The 16,407-nt window shown below is 41.4% G+C and overlaps 1 protein-coding gene across 5 annotated transcripts in view; it reads left to right on the forward strand.

The window, feature by feature from the left end:
* The window catches only part of sf1 (splicing factor 1), a 17,811-nt gene extending 1,678 nt beyond the window's left edge, over nt 1-16,133 (forward strand). For 2 of the 5 annotated variants that reach the window (XM_086196807.1, XM_086196808.1), the window contains exon 3: nt 747-2,760. In XM_086196807.1, coding sequence (XP_086052933.1) covers nt 747-1,600 — 854 coding nt within the window. In that variant the 3' untranslated portion in view covers nt 1,601-2,760. Of the gene's footprint in view, nt 1-746; nt 2,761-3,582; nt 3,989-4,958; nt 5,091-6,899; nt 6,976-10,677; nt 10,831-11,754; nt 11,845-11,961; nt 12,146-12,970; nt 13,087-13,193; nt 13,302-13,526; nt 13,723-13,809; nt 14,036-14,118; nt 14,284-14,903 lie in introns of those variants that run through there. The other 3 variants (XM_086196809.1, XM_086196804.1, XM_086196805.1) reach the window with 3 other exon arrangements.
* The last annotated feature ends 274 nt before the right edge of the window (nt 16,134-16,407 follow it).

The raw sequence follows: 16,407 nt of genomic DNA on the forward strand, positions 1-16,407 counted from the left end.
CGGGCTGGGCTTATTGGGGAGTGTACCTTGATTTAATCACACAGTAAAAGATTATGTCATTCTTTCCTTGTGAATTGGCAGGTAAGTTATGCATGTACCATGGGTGAGTAAAAAAATAAGTTAAAGGTAAGGTGAAGGCAGCCCCGACTAGCTAAGATTTTAAAGCTGGTATCCGTAATGTCATTGGCATTAATCGCCTGTATGATTCATTATCGTTAAAGATGAATGGGCACTGTTGACAATGTATGATTGACAGGTCACACCCGTAATAGTAAGTGATGCATCAAGTCCATTGAGATAATATTTTGCAACTATAAAAGTGTGACACGTAAACACAAGCAGGTGTTTTCCTCTGAGCCTTTTCGTATGCTTGTGGGCGTTGTCTTAAAATTAGGCAGCATGCAGACAGTCGGCGTGAGCCCTCGGTATCATGGCCGTGTTGTCAAAATCGTCAGATATAATTGAACTTTTACATCGCTTCCAGCACTGGCTGGTTTTACCGTGACCTTCTACAACAATGCTGTAGTCTGCCTCGAATTATCCATTGCTGCTGCAGAGGGTAAGAATGTGCGGAAAGTTACGGATTTCAGCTTTAATTATGAAAATGTAAATCTTGTCTAATTGCTGTTTTTTTGTGTTGTTTTTGGAGCTGATGGATTATAAACATATCCCAGGCAGGAAATGTTCAATTTCTTATTTTAGAATGAATGCAGTCACAAGTCCTTATTGAGTGTTTTCTTTTTAAGGCAAACTGATGAGCGTGAAGCTTTCGACTAGCCGCCTCCGTACTGCGCCGGGAATGGGAGACAGATCGGGTTGTTATCGTTGCGGGCAGGAAGGCCACTGGTCCAAAGAATGCCCTCTAGATCAGAATGGCTACCACAGAAACGGCTCAGAGCCAAACTCTGATGGATATGATGCCTCGAGCTTTGGCGGGCGTGGTCACAACCGGGGTTATCATCCGGGCTTCAGTGGCGATCTGGATTATACTGCCGGCTATGCTCCTGTACATGGTTTAACCCGTGGCGCTGGTCACAGCGGCAATATGGCAGGGTACCGAAGGGGTGCGGGCTACGAGGCAATGAGGTACGGGCCGCCCCCAGGTTACGGCATAAACGCTATGGCTGAACACAGCATGGCTCGGATGTACGGCAGCGAGGCGGCATACAGGAACAACGGCTCAGTCTATGGCGCGGTACCAGGCTACCCAATGCGACGGTCGCCTTATGAGGAGAGAAATCCGTACGGAGTCGTGGACTACTACGAGAAGTACAGGGCCAATATGTATGGAGGCAGTTATTTTGAGGAACGCCGCGCTGTCCCCGTGCCTGCTCCAACAACAACCTCCTCCACACCTATAATGAGGGAACGTCTACCCCCCGCTAGCCACGATCCATATGAGTGCCCTCCCCTCCCACCACCGGCCCCGGTCTCCTCATACCACACACGTGATCGGAGTCCGATTCGGAGAGTCCCTGTCGAGGCAGATGGATACACATATGACCGTTCGCGCCTTTCCCCTGCGCCCGCCGTGCCAAGAAGTTCTACCTTTGACCATACGCGGGATCCTGGCGCTGAGCGGGCACGATATACATACTGACCAATGGCAGAAGAGGGCTGACTGGCTTGTAGCGGGTAGTATAGCATAAGTGCCGTTGAAATTACTGAAAATTAGACCTGGAGTAGTAAATCCTGTTGGTCATGTCAGAGGTCAAAATCAGCGCTTGTAAGTGGCGTGTGTTGGTAGTAAGGATAAGCAACGATTAAAATCCCCAGCAAGTAGGTTTCAGTGTGAATGGTTGAATGCATTCACTATCTAATGATCTCATTCCAGTTCATACTTAAACATTTGTGCAGCACAACTAATCCTCAGTTGACCATCTTTTATTCTTATATTTACATGTTGTGGTATTGGTGCAGTTCTGAGGCAAGTGTGGAAGTACAGGTACCGGATCAATTGACTGCCTGGCGGACCGTCCCTTAAAGGGACAGTTCAGGTTCTTGGAAAGCCTAGCCCTGCTTGCTACTTGCCGATGATGATGTTGAGCAGCAAGAGTTCTGCCTCGGCACAGTCTATGCTGGATCTGAGTAGCTCTGGAGAGTTCGGCAGAAACGAATGCAAGGGCAGCAAAGTCCAACTCCCGACTCTCCAGATGGACCGCGCTGAGTGAGAACTCTGCCAATCTGCATCATCTTGAAGTTGCACGTATGGCTAAATTAAAAAAAAAATAGAAAAAAGTCTGGACTATCTCTATAACATCACTGTATGACCTGTTTAGCCTACTGAGAGTAGTTATATTTGTACCCTATTTTTGATTCAATCGGTGGAAAACAAATTAGTGCATGATGCATGTTTATGGTCATATTTCATGAAATGTAATAAATGCAGCAACATCTAATGTACTAAGTGTGTTTTAGTGTGTTTGTGTAAGTTAACAATGTTAGCATTCATAAAGCAATGGTAAATTAACTTTAGATACTGACTGCTTCTACAGCTACATTGTTTTTCTTTCCGTCACACCTGTTCCATATATGGACCTCTACTTTTGTATTTGTGACCTGTTGTGATATCAAGTTATGCAGCTTCACTGCATTGTTGTGATCATGCCGCCACCCCCAACACACACGCACCTATTACAATAATTACATGAATTAGATTTTCATAACATAAATCTTGACATCTTGAACATATTTTTTGAACCTCAATTGTCTCTGTCAGTGTTGATTTAGGTTAAGATTAAAGTTTGTTTTAAGTCTTAACTGTGTCATGAGTCATCAATTTAACAGTCCATGTGAAGAAAAGTTGCATTTCATGAAAGCAGTGCATCAAACATTGGTTTTAACAAAGTTTACCTCTGGGATAGGTTACAGAATTCACAAGGTTTAAGTGTGAGAGAATTTTTTTGGGGTGTGTGCAGTGCCACAGCCCCCAAATCCCAGCAAATTTGGAGGTGAAGTACCCTCAATTATTATTCTCTGCAGCAGAGGAACCTTGGTGCACTATCACTAAGACAGCTGGAAAGAAAACCTTGAGCCTTTTTTCTTTGCTAAGTAAATTAAATTTGTTGCCTCCAGTGTGTCCCAAAAAACGTTTATAATCAGAAGTTAAAAGGGAAAAGAAGACATCCAGGCAGATATAATTCTTATTGCAATAAAAAGTTACTCATTTTTTCTTCTTAATAGATTGTAATTTCACTTAAATATTTTTGTCCATGTAATACAAGGCATGATCAATCAGTTGACAGAACATTAATTTCTATGGAGACTTAGTAAACCACAATTTCCTCTGTCTGTCCTTGGCACTGACAAATTTAAAACAAAAAAAATCCAATGTACAAAATAAAATATCAATGCAAGTTAGTTCTTGAAAAAACTGGTTTCAGTTGGTAACAATACGGCACTGCCGGGAATGCGTAATCCAAGATGGGTGGGGTTATATAGAGATTGATGGGGGTATGAGCCAACCCGCTGTCAGAATGACAGTGCCGTAACAGACCAATAGAATTCGGCATTGCGGAGGGCTGTGTTTGGCCAATAGGAACACTTAAAACCTCAACGGTCTCGCCCACATTCATGGGATCGTCTTTTGTGGCTTTCTGTTCAGCGCCATTTTGATTATACTTATTGGTGAGGGGGCTCGGACAAAACATTTCTTCATATTTTTTCGATTCCAAGTAATTTAGCTCAGATTTTGCCAATAGTTGAGATAGTTTAAGTAATTTGTGTCGAAACAAAATGGCCACGGGTGCAAACGCAACTCCTTTAGGGAAGTTGCATCCCAGCATTGGCGCTAAACGAGGGTTTGACGCCGGGCCTGGTGCGGGGAACGGGTTGATGCCAACGCCGGGGCCGCCCGCATCTTTTCCCTCGCTACAAGGCTTCCAGCCCGCTATGCCAAATGCACCCTTTCCACAGTCACATCAGTTCAGTGCAGTGGCAGGCTTTTCACAGACTCAACCAGCTCCGGGGGGCGGACTAGCAAAACCGGGTAAGTTAATAGAGCTTAGGCTAACTTTACAAGCAGTTCATACGACGTGAGCCAACGCTAGCTAATATTCCTAGCTAGCTAACTTGGCTAGCAAAGAAACATGGCCTTGCGCAAAATGGAGACGACCCCGCCAACGTTAGCTAACAGAGATTGCTTGCTTTTTCTTTATTTTAACCTGCGTATTGTAACTGTTAATGTTATACTCATCTGCTTTAAGTAGAGTGGCGTCATACTTGTTTATTCAATAGAGATTTTAGTCTTAAAGAGTGAAGCTGTGTGCTGGCAGGTAACTTGGTGAGCAAAGCATTGTTATAAAGAGAATGTCATGTTGACCTTTACGTGTACACAAACTGAGCTAAGATGGACATGGCGCACACAGGTGGATTTTTTTTTATTTGTTAGTAAACCACCTGGCAGCAGAGAATGACTGTGAAGTAAACCAATAACTTCGTAGAGAGATGTGGGTGATCAGTTACATTATCCTAAGGGATATAGAGCCGAGCACTATATCATCGTAATGGACATCTTTCGTTTTTTTTTTTGGTCTTTTGAATTGTGTCACACAATTTTGTTCTCAAAATCGATACTTTAAATAGCTAGTGGATCATCTCATAAAACAAAAGATTTAAAATGACAGTTGAAAATTGTAGTTACACTAGTCATGCAGGACCAATTTCATGATCATGGATTTTAATTATCAGAGAACAAATTAATATTAAAAAGGGGCCTCAGAATATAGTGAGGATATAAGGTGAGCTCACACGCTCAGCTTTCTATTTACTACTTTTGACTAATGTCTTTGAAGTTGAGTGTAATGTCTTGAGAAATACCCTTCTCATTCCCAGTAACTTGAGGAGACAATTGCCTGCAAGTTTATTATTCAATATAAGCATTTCCTGCTAACCAGGAGTTTGGGAAGCAGTACTAAGTATTGAGGCTGCAGTCATCAAAACAGTGTTTGTCTTGGTAGATTTCAGTCAGAAGAAACAAAGAAAGAAGAGCCGCTGGAGCAGCGAGACGCCTGATCAGAAGACAGTCATACCGGGCATGCCCACTGTCATTCCCCCTGGACTTACCCGGGATCAGGAGAGAGCCTATATAGGTAAATTTTTATAATTATTTAGTATTGTTAACCAGTGTTGTCATTTATATGGAGAATGCAGCTGATTTTGTCTGTCTCAGTTATATTGGTTGGAGGTTGTAGAAATATATACTGTATATCAATGTTACTGTTACATTTTATATATGTTTTGTCTGCTGAATTCTGTTTCTTAGATATTCACAAGATTAACTTCAAACTTCCAATCATATTGACAATGTATTTCACAATAACATGTATGTAATGAAAGAATTTGTCTAACTGACCAGATTTAAAAAATAATGCACAAGTAATGACTATAACTAATTAAGTGGCAAGGTAATTCTTTCTCTTTAATGGAGGTTAAGTGGTCCTGCTTTAGCAATTGTTTCTATCGTCTTATGGTTTGCATATCATTGGCACCCACTAGCAAGAGGTAGTGTGTCAGATGGATAATTAAACACCACTGCTTGCTGATCAATGTCCTTGAGCTGCGGGTCACTGCTCACTGTCTTGCTTGATCCCCAACACATCATCAGTATTGTTCTTGTGCATGGAGGCGTTAACTCATAATGTCCTAACATGCTAAAGTATGCTTTTGTTCATATTGGTCTCAGTGTGAGCAATGCTGCTTCAATGGCAAATTAATCCTGCATATTTCACAGTTACTCCATTTGCTAAAATCTGTAGTAAAATGGGCATTGCAAATTGGGAAACAATTAATCGCTACCATATGCTTTTGGTTTTCAACAGAAAACAAAAGCACAGAGTTGATTTAATCATAAATGCCTTCCAGCAGCAGTGTAGCACCAACAAACTGTCTTCACAGGCCCTCAACAGGGTGTTCTGAAGCAGATGAGTCCTTCCCTCAATAACTGACATTGTTATTGATGTTCACTCATTGGTAATGGTACTGGTTGGTCTTCCTTGGTATGCAAGCATTCATTTGTGCCCACCTTCCATTGTCACACTTATAATTTCCTTTGCTCATTCAATAGATCCCCTAAAACATTAAAAGGGATGTGCTCTAAGACGAATTCAGCGTGAACGCAGTCTTCATCTCTATAATCCAGAATAATCATCTCCGTAACCAGGGAATCTCTGTGGTTGGGGGTGGGGATTTCATCGCATCTTTCCAAATGTATACAGATGATTGATTTTTAATTTTCATTGCATTCATAGGTAAGAATTGTTTCTAAGTCACTGTAACCTCTCAGTCTTAGATCCCTGGAGTGCACTTAGAGACTGTTCCTCAGGGGTGTGTATCTCACCCACGAGACAGATTCAATACACATGTACATACATTTTTACATTTAAAGTAGCAAACAATTATGTGTGAAATGGTGACATACTTTTTTGCAAAATATTTAATACAACTATCAAGCAATAAAAATTAAAACAGCATTGATATCACAAGGTAATCATGATATATTTGTTAAATCCTGTAACGAGGGAAGGCATATCTCTGTCCTGTCTGTATGGAAGGAAAAATTTGCATTTGCAGACTTTGTTTGAGAAAGAAAACCTTTGACTGACATGTCATCATGTTAGACAATTGACAGATAAAGGTTAGTCTTGTTTATGTTAACATGGGTAACCTTTAGAACATTAATTCATTTTTGGGGAAATGTAATCCTCTGCTGTTTTTGAGTCTTATCAGATTGCTCATGTGATCTCCTTTGCCTTTATTTAACAGACCCACCATGTGTCTTTGCAGTAGTGAATGAGACCGTGCTCTAATGTGCAGATTCAGAGCGTTGTCTCCCTAATGTTGTTGTGGTAACCACATTTCTCTCCATCCTTGTTTTTCTTTCCTAACCTGAATTCTTCCAGTCCAACTGCAGATTGAAGACCTGACTCGTAAACTGCGTACAGGAGACCTGGGAATCCCTGTTAACCCTGAGGACAGGTCGGAAAAAGATTAAACCCATGAACAGTAACATTTTCTCTACCTTCTTGACTTTTTGGAAGAAAAATGTTGATTTTCAGTGTATGTGTGGTTGTTAGGCTGAATCTCAGATTTTATAGATGTTTTAGTTGGCAGACATAGAATTTAGTTAGCCTTGTATGTTTGGAAAAAAAATGGTTTAAACCTAGTGCTAGAGGAAGATTGATCTACGTTTAACTATTTAGTATTGCTTCAGATTGTTTGTCATTCAATTTCTAATTGGTGAGCATTTATTAGCAGAGATAGCTTTAACAGATTTTAATTTTTCTTGAACGTAGCTTGTCTTAAATTGGTCATTTTAAATCAATACTGGGTCTATTAAACATTTTTTCTTTAGGCAGTGTAGGTTTAATTGGAGCAAATATTGAACTATACAGTGGAATGCAAATCATTTCCTCCCATAATTTTATCTTCACAATTTTTGTACTATCAAGGTTCCCAATTCTGTCAGTTTTTATAAATTGGAGAAATACTCTGTTTTTACCCAAGATAATGAGGCAATATTTGCAATTGCACTTCAGTAAAACAGCGTCACTGACTGACTTAAGTGCAGAGTTCTATCAATAATCTTGGGACAAAAAAGGGTTTGTCAGTAAGACCTTGTTCCTTATGGTGGAAACAGTAATGTGACCAAAAGAATTTATTCAAGCTCCCTTTTCTGACCTTTTGGGATCTCTGGTCTCACAATTGTCATCAGAAGTTTACACACAACTGAGCTGCAGTAGCGACAGCAGGCGATTGTGAGATCCAGCAGAAAGCTCAAAAAAAAAGGAGGAAGTGGCGCTTGAGTTAAATGTTAGGCTTGTTCAGTTTTTCAGTAAGAAAAAATATACGGGATGTGATGATGTAGTGGAAAACAACTTATCAATCTTGGGTAAAACAAAAAAAATGCACTCATTAAGAATTCTCATGTAAAAGATGGTGTCCAAAGTGGAAATCAGGGCTGTGAATGCTTGGGCAAACCACTGTATAAGTCAAATTAAAATGAGTTTAGATTAATTTCATCTTGAAAGCTACATCCAGAATTTAGGTATTTGCATCTCCTTTTTAAAAAAAATTTCTTAATTATGTTTTAACTTGATAGTTAATTGGAGTCATTGCTTAAATTTAGCTTCCCAGTATTCATACATAATGTTTTCATCTACTGCTTGTTTGTATGATGTCGAGTGCTGTGTGAATATTAGGGCTGTCCTGAATACTTAATTTATGTGTTCCGGAGCGTCGGTAGAAATAGGCTAATTTGAGGGTGGAATGCATCGCTCCGGAAGGAGTCAGACGTGTCTCCTTTTACTGCTGATGGACAGCATTGTGCTGCAACATGTGTCTGATTTGTGGTGGCCTGCCACAATATCAACACATGTTGACTGTCACATTGATTTTCTGATTTGTAATATTTAAAATAGTTATGTCTTCCTATTTCTTTGAGCTGCACTCTGCACATCAATACACTCTCTCAACTCATCGGACATAGTTTTTGTTTTGTTTTTGGTCTTAGCTCGATGTAGGTCCTGAAATACCCATGTCACACTGCACATACCCGTATACACTTGGACTTTTTAAAACTGGCTGAATAAGCCAATTAACCCCTTTCCCATTGCAGACAAAATTGAGATGTTTGTAGGGTTTTTGGCCAATGGGAAAGGGGCTTCATTGAGTTTGCGCTGTCCTGTAGCATAATTACATAACTGCATAGCCTCAAAGTCAAAAGCTTTCAGACAAGGCGACAAGTGCAAAAAAGCAAAACTGCACCGCAGTAATGAAATGGCGGCCGCTTGAACAGCCCACTTGAGTATTACCAAAGCCAATAAGGAATATCCTGTCATCTTCACAGTAAAGCAAAGGGAGCTTCACAGGTTGCACGCATCAGATTACAGCCCTGTGTCAAACAAATGTGGTCCCACTCATCACCTAAAGCAGGGGTGGGGAAGCATGTGTCATGGAGGGCCATTTGTATGTAGGTCTTCCCTCTAACCAAATGCTTCAACAGGTGATTTCACTGATAAACACACCTCCTTGGCTGAAGGTGTGTTTATCAGTGCAATTCAACTGTTGAAGTGTTTGGTTAGAGGGAAGACCTACATACAAATGGCCCTCCATGGCACATGCTTCCCCACCCCTGACCTAAAGGAATATCCTTATTCCAAAATCACGAATGAATCTGTCCAAAACAAAAAAAAATTCTGGTTCAGCCCTCGTAATTTCATGAATGATGCATAATGTACAAAGATTTTTTTTCTCTTAAACAGGTTTGGGTCCATAATCTTGAATCTTGATAAATGTTTTAATTTAACATTGATAATTGAACTACTTTTTAGCTTTAAAGTTTGGATAGGTCAGGTTCTTAAGCCACTTTGGAAAGTTAGAATTTATAACCAAAGATTTAATTCCCCGAAATTGCATGGCCTGATTTTTTTTTTTTTCCTACTTAATGAATATTGAATCCCCCCCCCCCCCAAAAAAAATTTCGAGTTTATAGCATGTATAACATGCTAGTGATGATGGGCTTCAGTGGTGGGGTTGGGTGGGATGGAGTGGGGCGTGATCCAGTTTTCCCTCTGGACCTTTGCGGTATTCCAGAATGATGTGCTTGGGACCCGCCATGGCCAAACTATGACATAGGGTCCGTACAGATGTGTTCCCACAGGAAGTGGCTTTCTCTCAAGAGTTTGGAGTTGACCTTTTTAGCTAGAGTCCCTGTCATCTGTACATGGTATAGAGTTTCTGATTTATAATCAGACATTTCCACAGCAACCTAAAGGTTGATTGCAGCTGCAGCACTCATGAGTCTTTGCCCAATCTACTGTGAAAGAACCAACTGGAGGTGTTTCAGGTTGTCACCGTTGGAAGTTTCAAGAAAAATAATTTTTTTTTTCTTCACATCACTTGGACACAGATGTGGCTCTCTGATGGGAGAGCATAGGAAAAGGTGGAACTCTAATCTTAATTCCTTTTCTCTAACCCAAATTACCCCACGTCAACCTAACCCTTTTTCAAGCACAGAGCCTCCTTAATGCAGCAACACAGGTTTTCAGCATCCAAGGGGAGGTACGGACCTCTTCCGCCACGTCAACACCAAGCAACTCTCAAAGCCAGCGTGTCTGCTTAGATTGCGAATTTTGCTATGGTTTCTTTTTCTTACTTCCAACTTTCCTCTCTTGTAGGCCAACAATCCTGTATGCAGGTTTAATAATGGCCATGTATTTGGTTTTGTTTAATTGATTTATTTTCTTTGTCGTTGATGCCCCTTCAGTGTATTAGGTTCATTCCAAGTATACAGCTTTGGTTGTCCACTCTCACCCTGACTTTGTGAGAGAATGGACTGTAGTCTTTGATATGTCAGTGCAGAGTTCCTGCATAATTTTCTTTTTCCTTTTTTTTTTTTTTAAGTTTGCTCTTGCACTGACCATGAGTCATGAAGTCAATCTCAGAATAAGGACTTGTTAGACTCAGAAGATCCAAACTTCCAGAAGTATTGTGAACAGTGTTTTGTTTTGTTTTGTTGTTTTTTTTTTGAGAAATGTCAGTAGCTATTAATTAAAATATTTTTAAAACACACAATTATTGTTAGCTGTAGGGAGCCTGTGTGATTTATAAATGGTTAATGGTAAATCAGAAAAGGAATTAATGCTGTCTGTCTTGTCTTTTGTGTGCCATCACTTTCAGGTCCCCCTCTCCAGAGCCCATCTATAACAGCGAGGGCAAGAGGTTGAATACTCGTGAGTATCGCACACGGAAGAAAATCGAGGAGGAGCGTCATTCTCTCATCACTGAGATGGTTGGACTCAACCCTGACTTCAAGCCTCCAGCAGATTATAAGTATGATTTTTATGTATGTTTATCTGGGTTTTGGTTTGATGTAAAAGGTAAAACGTGTGTTTATATGCTTAGTTAGAAGCTGATAGTCAGAATATATATATATATATATATATATATATATATATATATATATATATATATATATATATATATATATATATATATATATATATATATATATATATATATATATATATATATATATATATATATATATATATATATATATAATTTATTATTACAATTACTAGGAAACTCCTTACTAATGTCTACGTTCTGCAGACATGACAGATATATGAATGGATGCTGTATGCATATAAATGGTTTGTAAAATGCTGATGCAACACTACCAAAGGTCTTTATGGTCACCAAAATCTGTGTCATGGGAATTCGTATGTGGCTGAGTATTGAGGTGATACTTAGCCAAAAGGTGCTTTGCTTTTCAAGTACATACAAATGGGTCTTCTGAGCTCAAAGTTTTGTTGTTGTTTTGTTTTTGTCCTGTAGAAAGAGTCCAATTATCCTGAAGCTAATGGACCCTGAATGCTAACAACACCTAGTAAAAAAGAGCAGAAGTGTCACAAGCCTTGTCTGATATAATCCATGTCTTCCTTGTCCAACCGTGTGCTCTGTAATTTGATGTGAGAAGATCTAATTTAAGACCATACCGTACCATAAACAAGCTTCACACCAGAAATATCCCAGTCTCTTCATTTTTACCTCAAATCAAAGTAGATCAATCAGTGTTAAATGGTTACTGAGCAATACGGGAGGATAAAGAAGACACAGATTCTACCAGACAATATCAGATGTTTTCAGACAACTTTGCTCTTAGCTGTAAGCGGCCAATAGCTTCAAGCTAAATATATTCAGAGTAGTTTCTGTTAACCGCTCCTACTGAATGGCCCGTCTTGTATTGTGCAGGCCTCCAGCCACCAGAGTTAATGATAAAGTCATGATTCCGCAAGATGAATATCCAGAGATCAACTTTGTTGGACTGCTCATTGGGCCTCGGTGAGTTAGATTATCATGAAAGTACCATTGATCTGAAATATCTCAATAATCCATTTCATAAGTACTTTTGGTCCCTCATTAGTGCCCTGTTTTCACATTTATTTTTCATTTAAATAGTGGTAATACTCTGAAGAATATTGAGAAGGAATGCTGTGCCAAAATCATGATCCGTGGGAAAGGTTCGGTAAAGGAGGGTAAAGTTGGCAGGAAAGATGGACAGATGCTGCCAGGGGAAGATGAGCCTCTACACGCCCTGGTGACCGCCAACACAATGGAGAACGTCAAGAAAGCGGTGGAGCAGGTCAGACCTCTTCTTTTATATAGCAAACATAATCCCTCACAAGTATGGGGACTCTTGACAAAAAAGATAATAGAATACTTTGTATTGACTGTGGTGACTTTTTTTTTTTGTCAGTAATCAGCTTAACAACAGGGTGGTGTCAATGCAACAGAGGGGAAAAACTTCAGCAAATGAACAAGATGTGATTCTAGCAGTCATCCTCTTGAATTTGTGTGTTAGTATGAGGAGAATAGTGCCTAGCTGAGAGGCTGCAGGATGTTGGTATGGTTAGAGGAACCAGGATCCAGTTGAAGGGGCTAAATTTTTTTCCAAGAAAAGTTGTAGGAAGTTCAGTTAGTCATCAAATTAGTCATGAATGAACTTGTTAACTTTCTCTTATTTCAATAAATTAGATGGGAGAGCTAGGATAAGGGTTCTTCAAGTGTAGCAAAATAACATTCCTTACTAGCACTGTGGGAAACTACACATTTGACACAGAAGCCCGGCAGTTGGTGCCAGTTATGTGGTTGGACATTATGGAGCAACCAAGGGTGAAGGGGTGAATGTTGGCAGATGTCCTGGCTGAGAGTAAATCAAAAGACATTTGTGTGAAAGAGAGATAAGGAAGGACAAGGCATGAACATGAGGGTGAGATGACATTTGGCAAGCTTGGTTCAGTTCCAGTTCTAGATGTGAGTTGGTTTATCCTCAGCTCTTCTGAAGGATTATTCTGACTGATATGCCTGTTTTGTCCCTCCAGATATCTCAGTATTACCAAGGGACAGCATACATTGCATTTTGATGTAAAAAACAGAACAGTCTTTTAATGAAGAATTGTGTTTCCAGATTCGCAACATCCTGAAACAAGGCATCGAGACCCCCGAGGATCAGAATGATCTACGTAAGATGCAGCTGAGAGAGCTGGCCAGACTCAACGGCACGCTGAGGGAAGATGACAACAGGTCAGTCCAAAGTTCAGGGCTGTACGACTTCAAAGCCATTTATGATGGCCTTGAACTGAAAACTCTGGTTCAAGCCATTGAAGTCAGATGTTCCTCTGTCTCTGTAGGATCCTTCGTCCTTGGCAGAACACGGAACCACGCAGCATCACCAACACCACGCTTTGTACCAAATGTGGGGGTGCGGGCCACATCTCCTCCGACTGCAAGTACACCAGGTGATGACCAGCTGACAACACACAAGGCCTATTTTTACAATTTTTATGTCTCAACCAATCATCAACATTTATGAACAAGATATAATTCTTATGTTTTAGATGTTTAAACAGTTTGTGTTTAATATTTGTGTTTAAAGTAGACAAACACTGAAGTAGGTTTTAGTTGGATTTTATCGTGAATCTTCTTTTTCTAATGAAGATCTGTTTGTTTCCTACATTGTCCAGCTCATTCGCTGCCCACAGAGCAACTGGTGGTGAACCTCCACAGTCAGCACAGGACAAGGCTCGCATGGACAAGGAGTATCTGTCCCTCATGGCAGAGCTGGGTGAGGCACCAGTCCCTTCATCTGGCGGAGGACACACCAACACCCAGGGAGGAGCTCCTCGGGTTTCAGGACCCAACAACAGCCAACCGCCGCCGGTCAGTTGGTCAAAATGGTGTTTCTGCAGTTGTAGTGTGGTAAAGTTTCCTTAATAACTGTGTGTGTATGTGTGTGTGCGCGCGCAGCAGAACCGGCCTCCTTGGATGAGCTCTGGTCCAACTGAAAACAGGAACTTCCATGGCATGCATGGAGGGCCCGGGGCCCCTGGTGGACCCCACAGCTTTCCTCCCCCCATGCCCAACATGGGAGGTCCTCCTATGCCACCCAATCCCAACGGGCTCCCTCCCCCTTGGATGCAGCCCCCTCCTCCCCCTATGGGCCAGGGCCCAGGACCTCATGGCCACCCTATGGGTAATTATTTTTTTATGCAAATCTATGAAACTGGTCTATACGGACAACAGAAGGTTTGGATCTGAACTTTGGTTTCCTTGTAGGCCTGCTGCCACCTCCAATGGGCATGATGCCCCCACCACCACCTCCCCCCAGCAATCAGCCACCTCCTCCCCCCTCTGGACCTTTGCCACCGTGGCAACAGCAGGCTCCTCCTCCCCCTCCGACCAGCAGCATGGCAACGAGTACACCACTTCCCTGGCAACAAAGTAAGAAAACACAAAAGCTCCCACATCACATTGACTCCATTCAGCATGTCTGATGAGGAGCTCCAGTCTGGGACGGTGCAAGACGCAACACTTCACATCCTGACTTCTTCACTGCTGTGGAATAGATGGCAAACTTCTGACGAGGTTGCTGTGTTGCATGCTGCAGCAATCCCAGACTTTATCATTCTCCCGTAGAATTTGGCACTCAACTTTTAGGCTGGTAAAAACTTTGATATTAGATTTGCTCTATATGCAGTATTGTTAATAGGTCCCCAAAACATGAAATTAAACTGAATTGGATACGAGATCAGAAAACTACATCTATTCTGATTGTGTTCACTAAAAGTCAGCTGGTCTTAACTCTTGAATTATTATAAAACCGGCTATTGCAGGTTTTCTTTAAATATTATGAGTAAAAAAAGGTTTTAAAAATGAGTCACACGTGTGTTCAGTCCCACTCTTACGCACCGTTTTTATGGACACGTAGACGCCATTAGGTGGAGGAGCTGCGTTCTGTCACTGCAGGGTTCATCAAGTCAAGACTGAGTCAGTGTCATGTGACAGTTTAGAGTTGCTGATGAAGGTGGAGAGTTAACCTCCGGCTGTCCCTCCCCCCGCAGATACCACCACCACGTCCAGCCCTGGCACTGGCACTCTGCCACCATGGCAGCAGCCAGCAGCTTCCGGAGCCCAGCCCCCACCGCCCATGGGCACCCCGTCAATGGTGCCGCCTCCCCCTGGAGTCCAGCCGCCCTTGCCGCCTGGTGCCCCTCCCCCTCCCCCTCCACCACCTCCAGGCTCCACCAGCATGATGTATGCCCCACCACCACCACCTCCACCTATGGACCCTTCCAACTTTGTCACCATGATGGGGATGGGGGTACCAGGCATGCCACCATTTAGCATGCCTCCAGCCCCTCCCCCTCCTCCACCTCAGAATTAACCTCCCAGAGAAGACTCGGCACCTGCAGCACATTGTTCACCATATCCAATAGACTGATGTTATGTCTGCTCACAAAGACCAGTGCTTTATTTTTTATTAATCTTGATATTGTGAAAACATGGCTGTGTTGGTTCATTCTGTAAAGTTGCGTAAATTAATGATTTTTCCTGTTTTTAAAGTTTGTATTGATACAAAGCTCCTAGTGTGCATACAAACACCGTTGCTTCCAGGCTCTTGTTCTGCAGTTCTACCGTAGTTTGTCTTTTTCTTCTTGTATACCAAATAAACTACTCAAATCGGCAGCCATCCGTTTAATTTATGCTGAGCGCTCATTGCTGTTTGCTTTGATTCAAACACGTAAACGTTTGAAGGACTCATCGGATTAAAGTTTTGCATGATTCATTTTCAACAGCTAATTCTGTTCTGAGTGTTTGTACACCTGTCCTGCTCCCTAAGTTGGCTTTTGAGTTAAAAGATTAATATTTTTGTAATAACAAGATGTGAAATGTTTTAGTTCTGTCAGAAAACCCTTCTTGTAGTACTGTATGTGAATGGTTTCCAGAAATCCCTTGGGTTGAGTTTTCATTTCCTTGCATGTGTCCCAGTTGTGAAATTAGTTTGAACAGGGGAACGTCTGACCAGCGTTGCAAAACCCCTGGAATAACTTGAATGCTTGAATCTGATGTTTGTTTTTCTGCATCTCTCCATGCTTTGATACGATGCCGTGTGCAGTGTATGTGATGCTTCCGCAAGGACAAAAATAATCACCTTTTGTCCCCTCCAGTTAATGGGGGAAGAACCATGTTAGTTTTATTGTTTCTGGAATAGGTCTGTTGCTACATTATTAGTCTGAATGAATAGCTGTTGAGATCTGGCTTGGTTAGTATTAAAGATTATTTTCACCTTATGTTGATGAGTTTCTGACTGTTTTTTTCCTTTGGTGGATGGAAGACTTTCACTGCTTCCCAAGATTCCCGTTTTCCAGTCACGGTTGTGTAGGCTTCCTCCATGTTACATAACCCAACTTTATGAAGAGGGCTTTTGCATTACAAACACCAGGAAGTCTGGACTCTGAAAAAAAGTAATAGAAGTTAGTAAAAAGTCTTTCGTTACATTTTATCTTAGCCATTACTGCGGACCTTAAGTTGAAGCTAAAATCTGACAACGCACATTTTATGCCT

This window comes from Aulostomus chinensis, chromosome 24 (assembly GCF_037954235.1).
Source record: "Aulostomus chinensis isolate RoL2024-O1b breed Wild chromosome 24, RoL_Achi_v1.0, whole genome shotgun sequence".
NCBI lineage: Eukaryota > Metazoa > Chordata > Actinopteri > Syngnathiformes > Aulostomidae > Aulostomus > Aulostomus chinensis.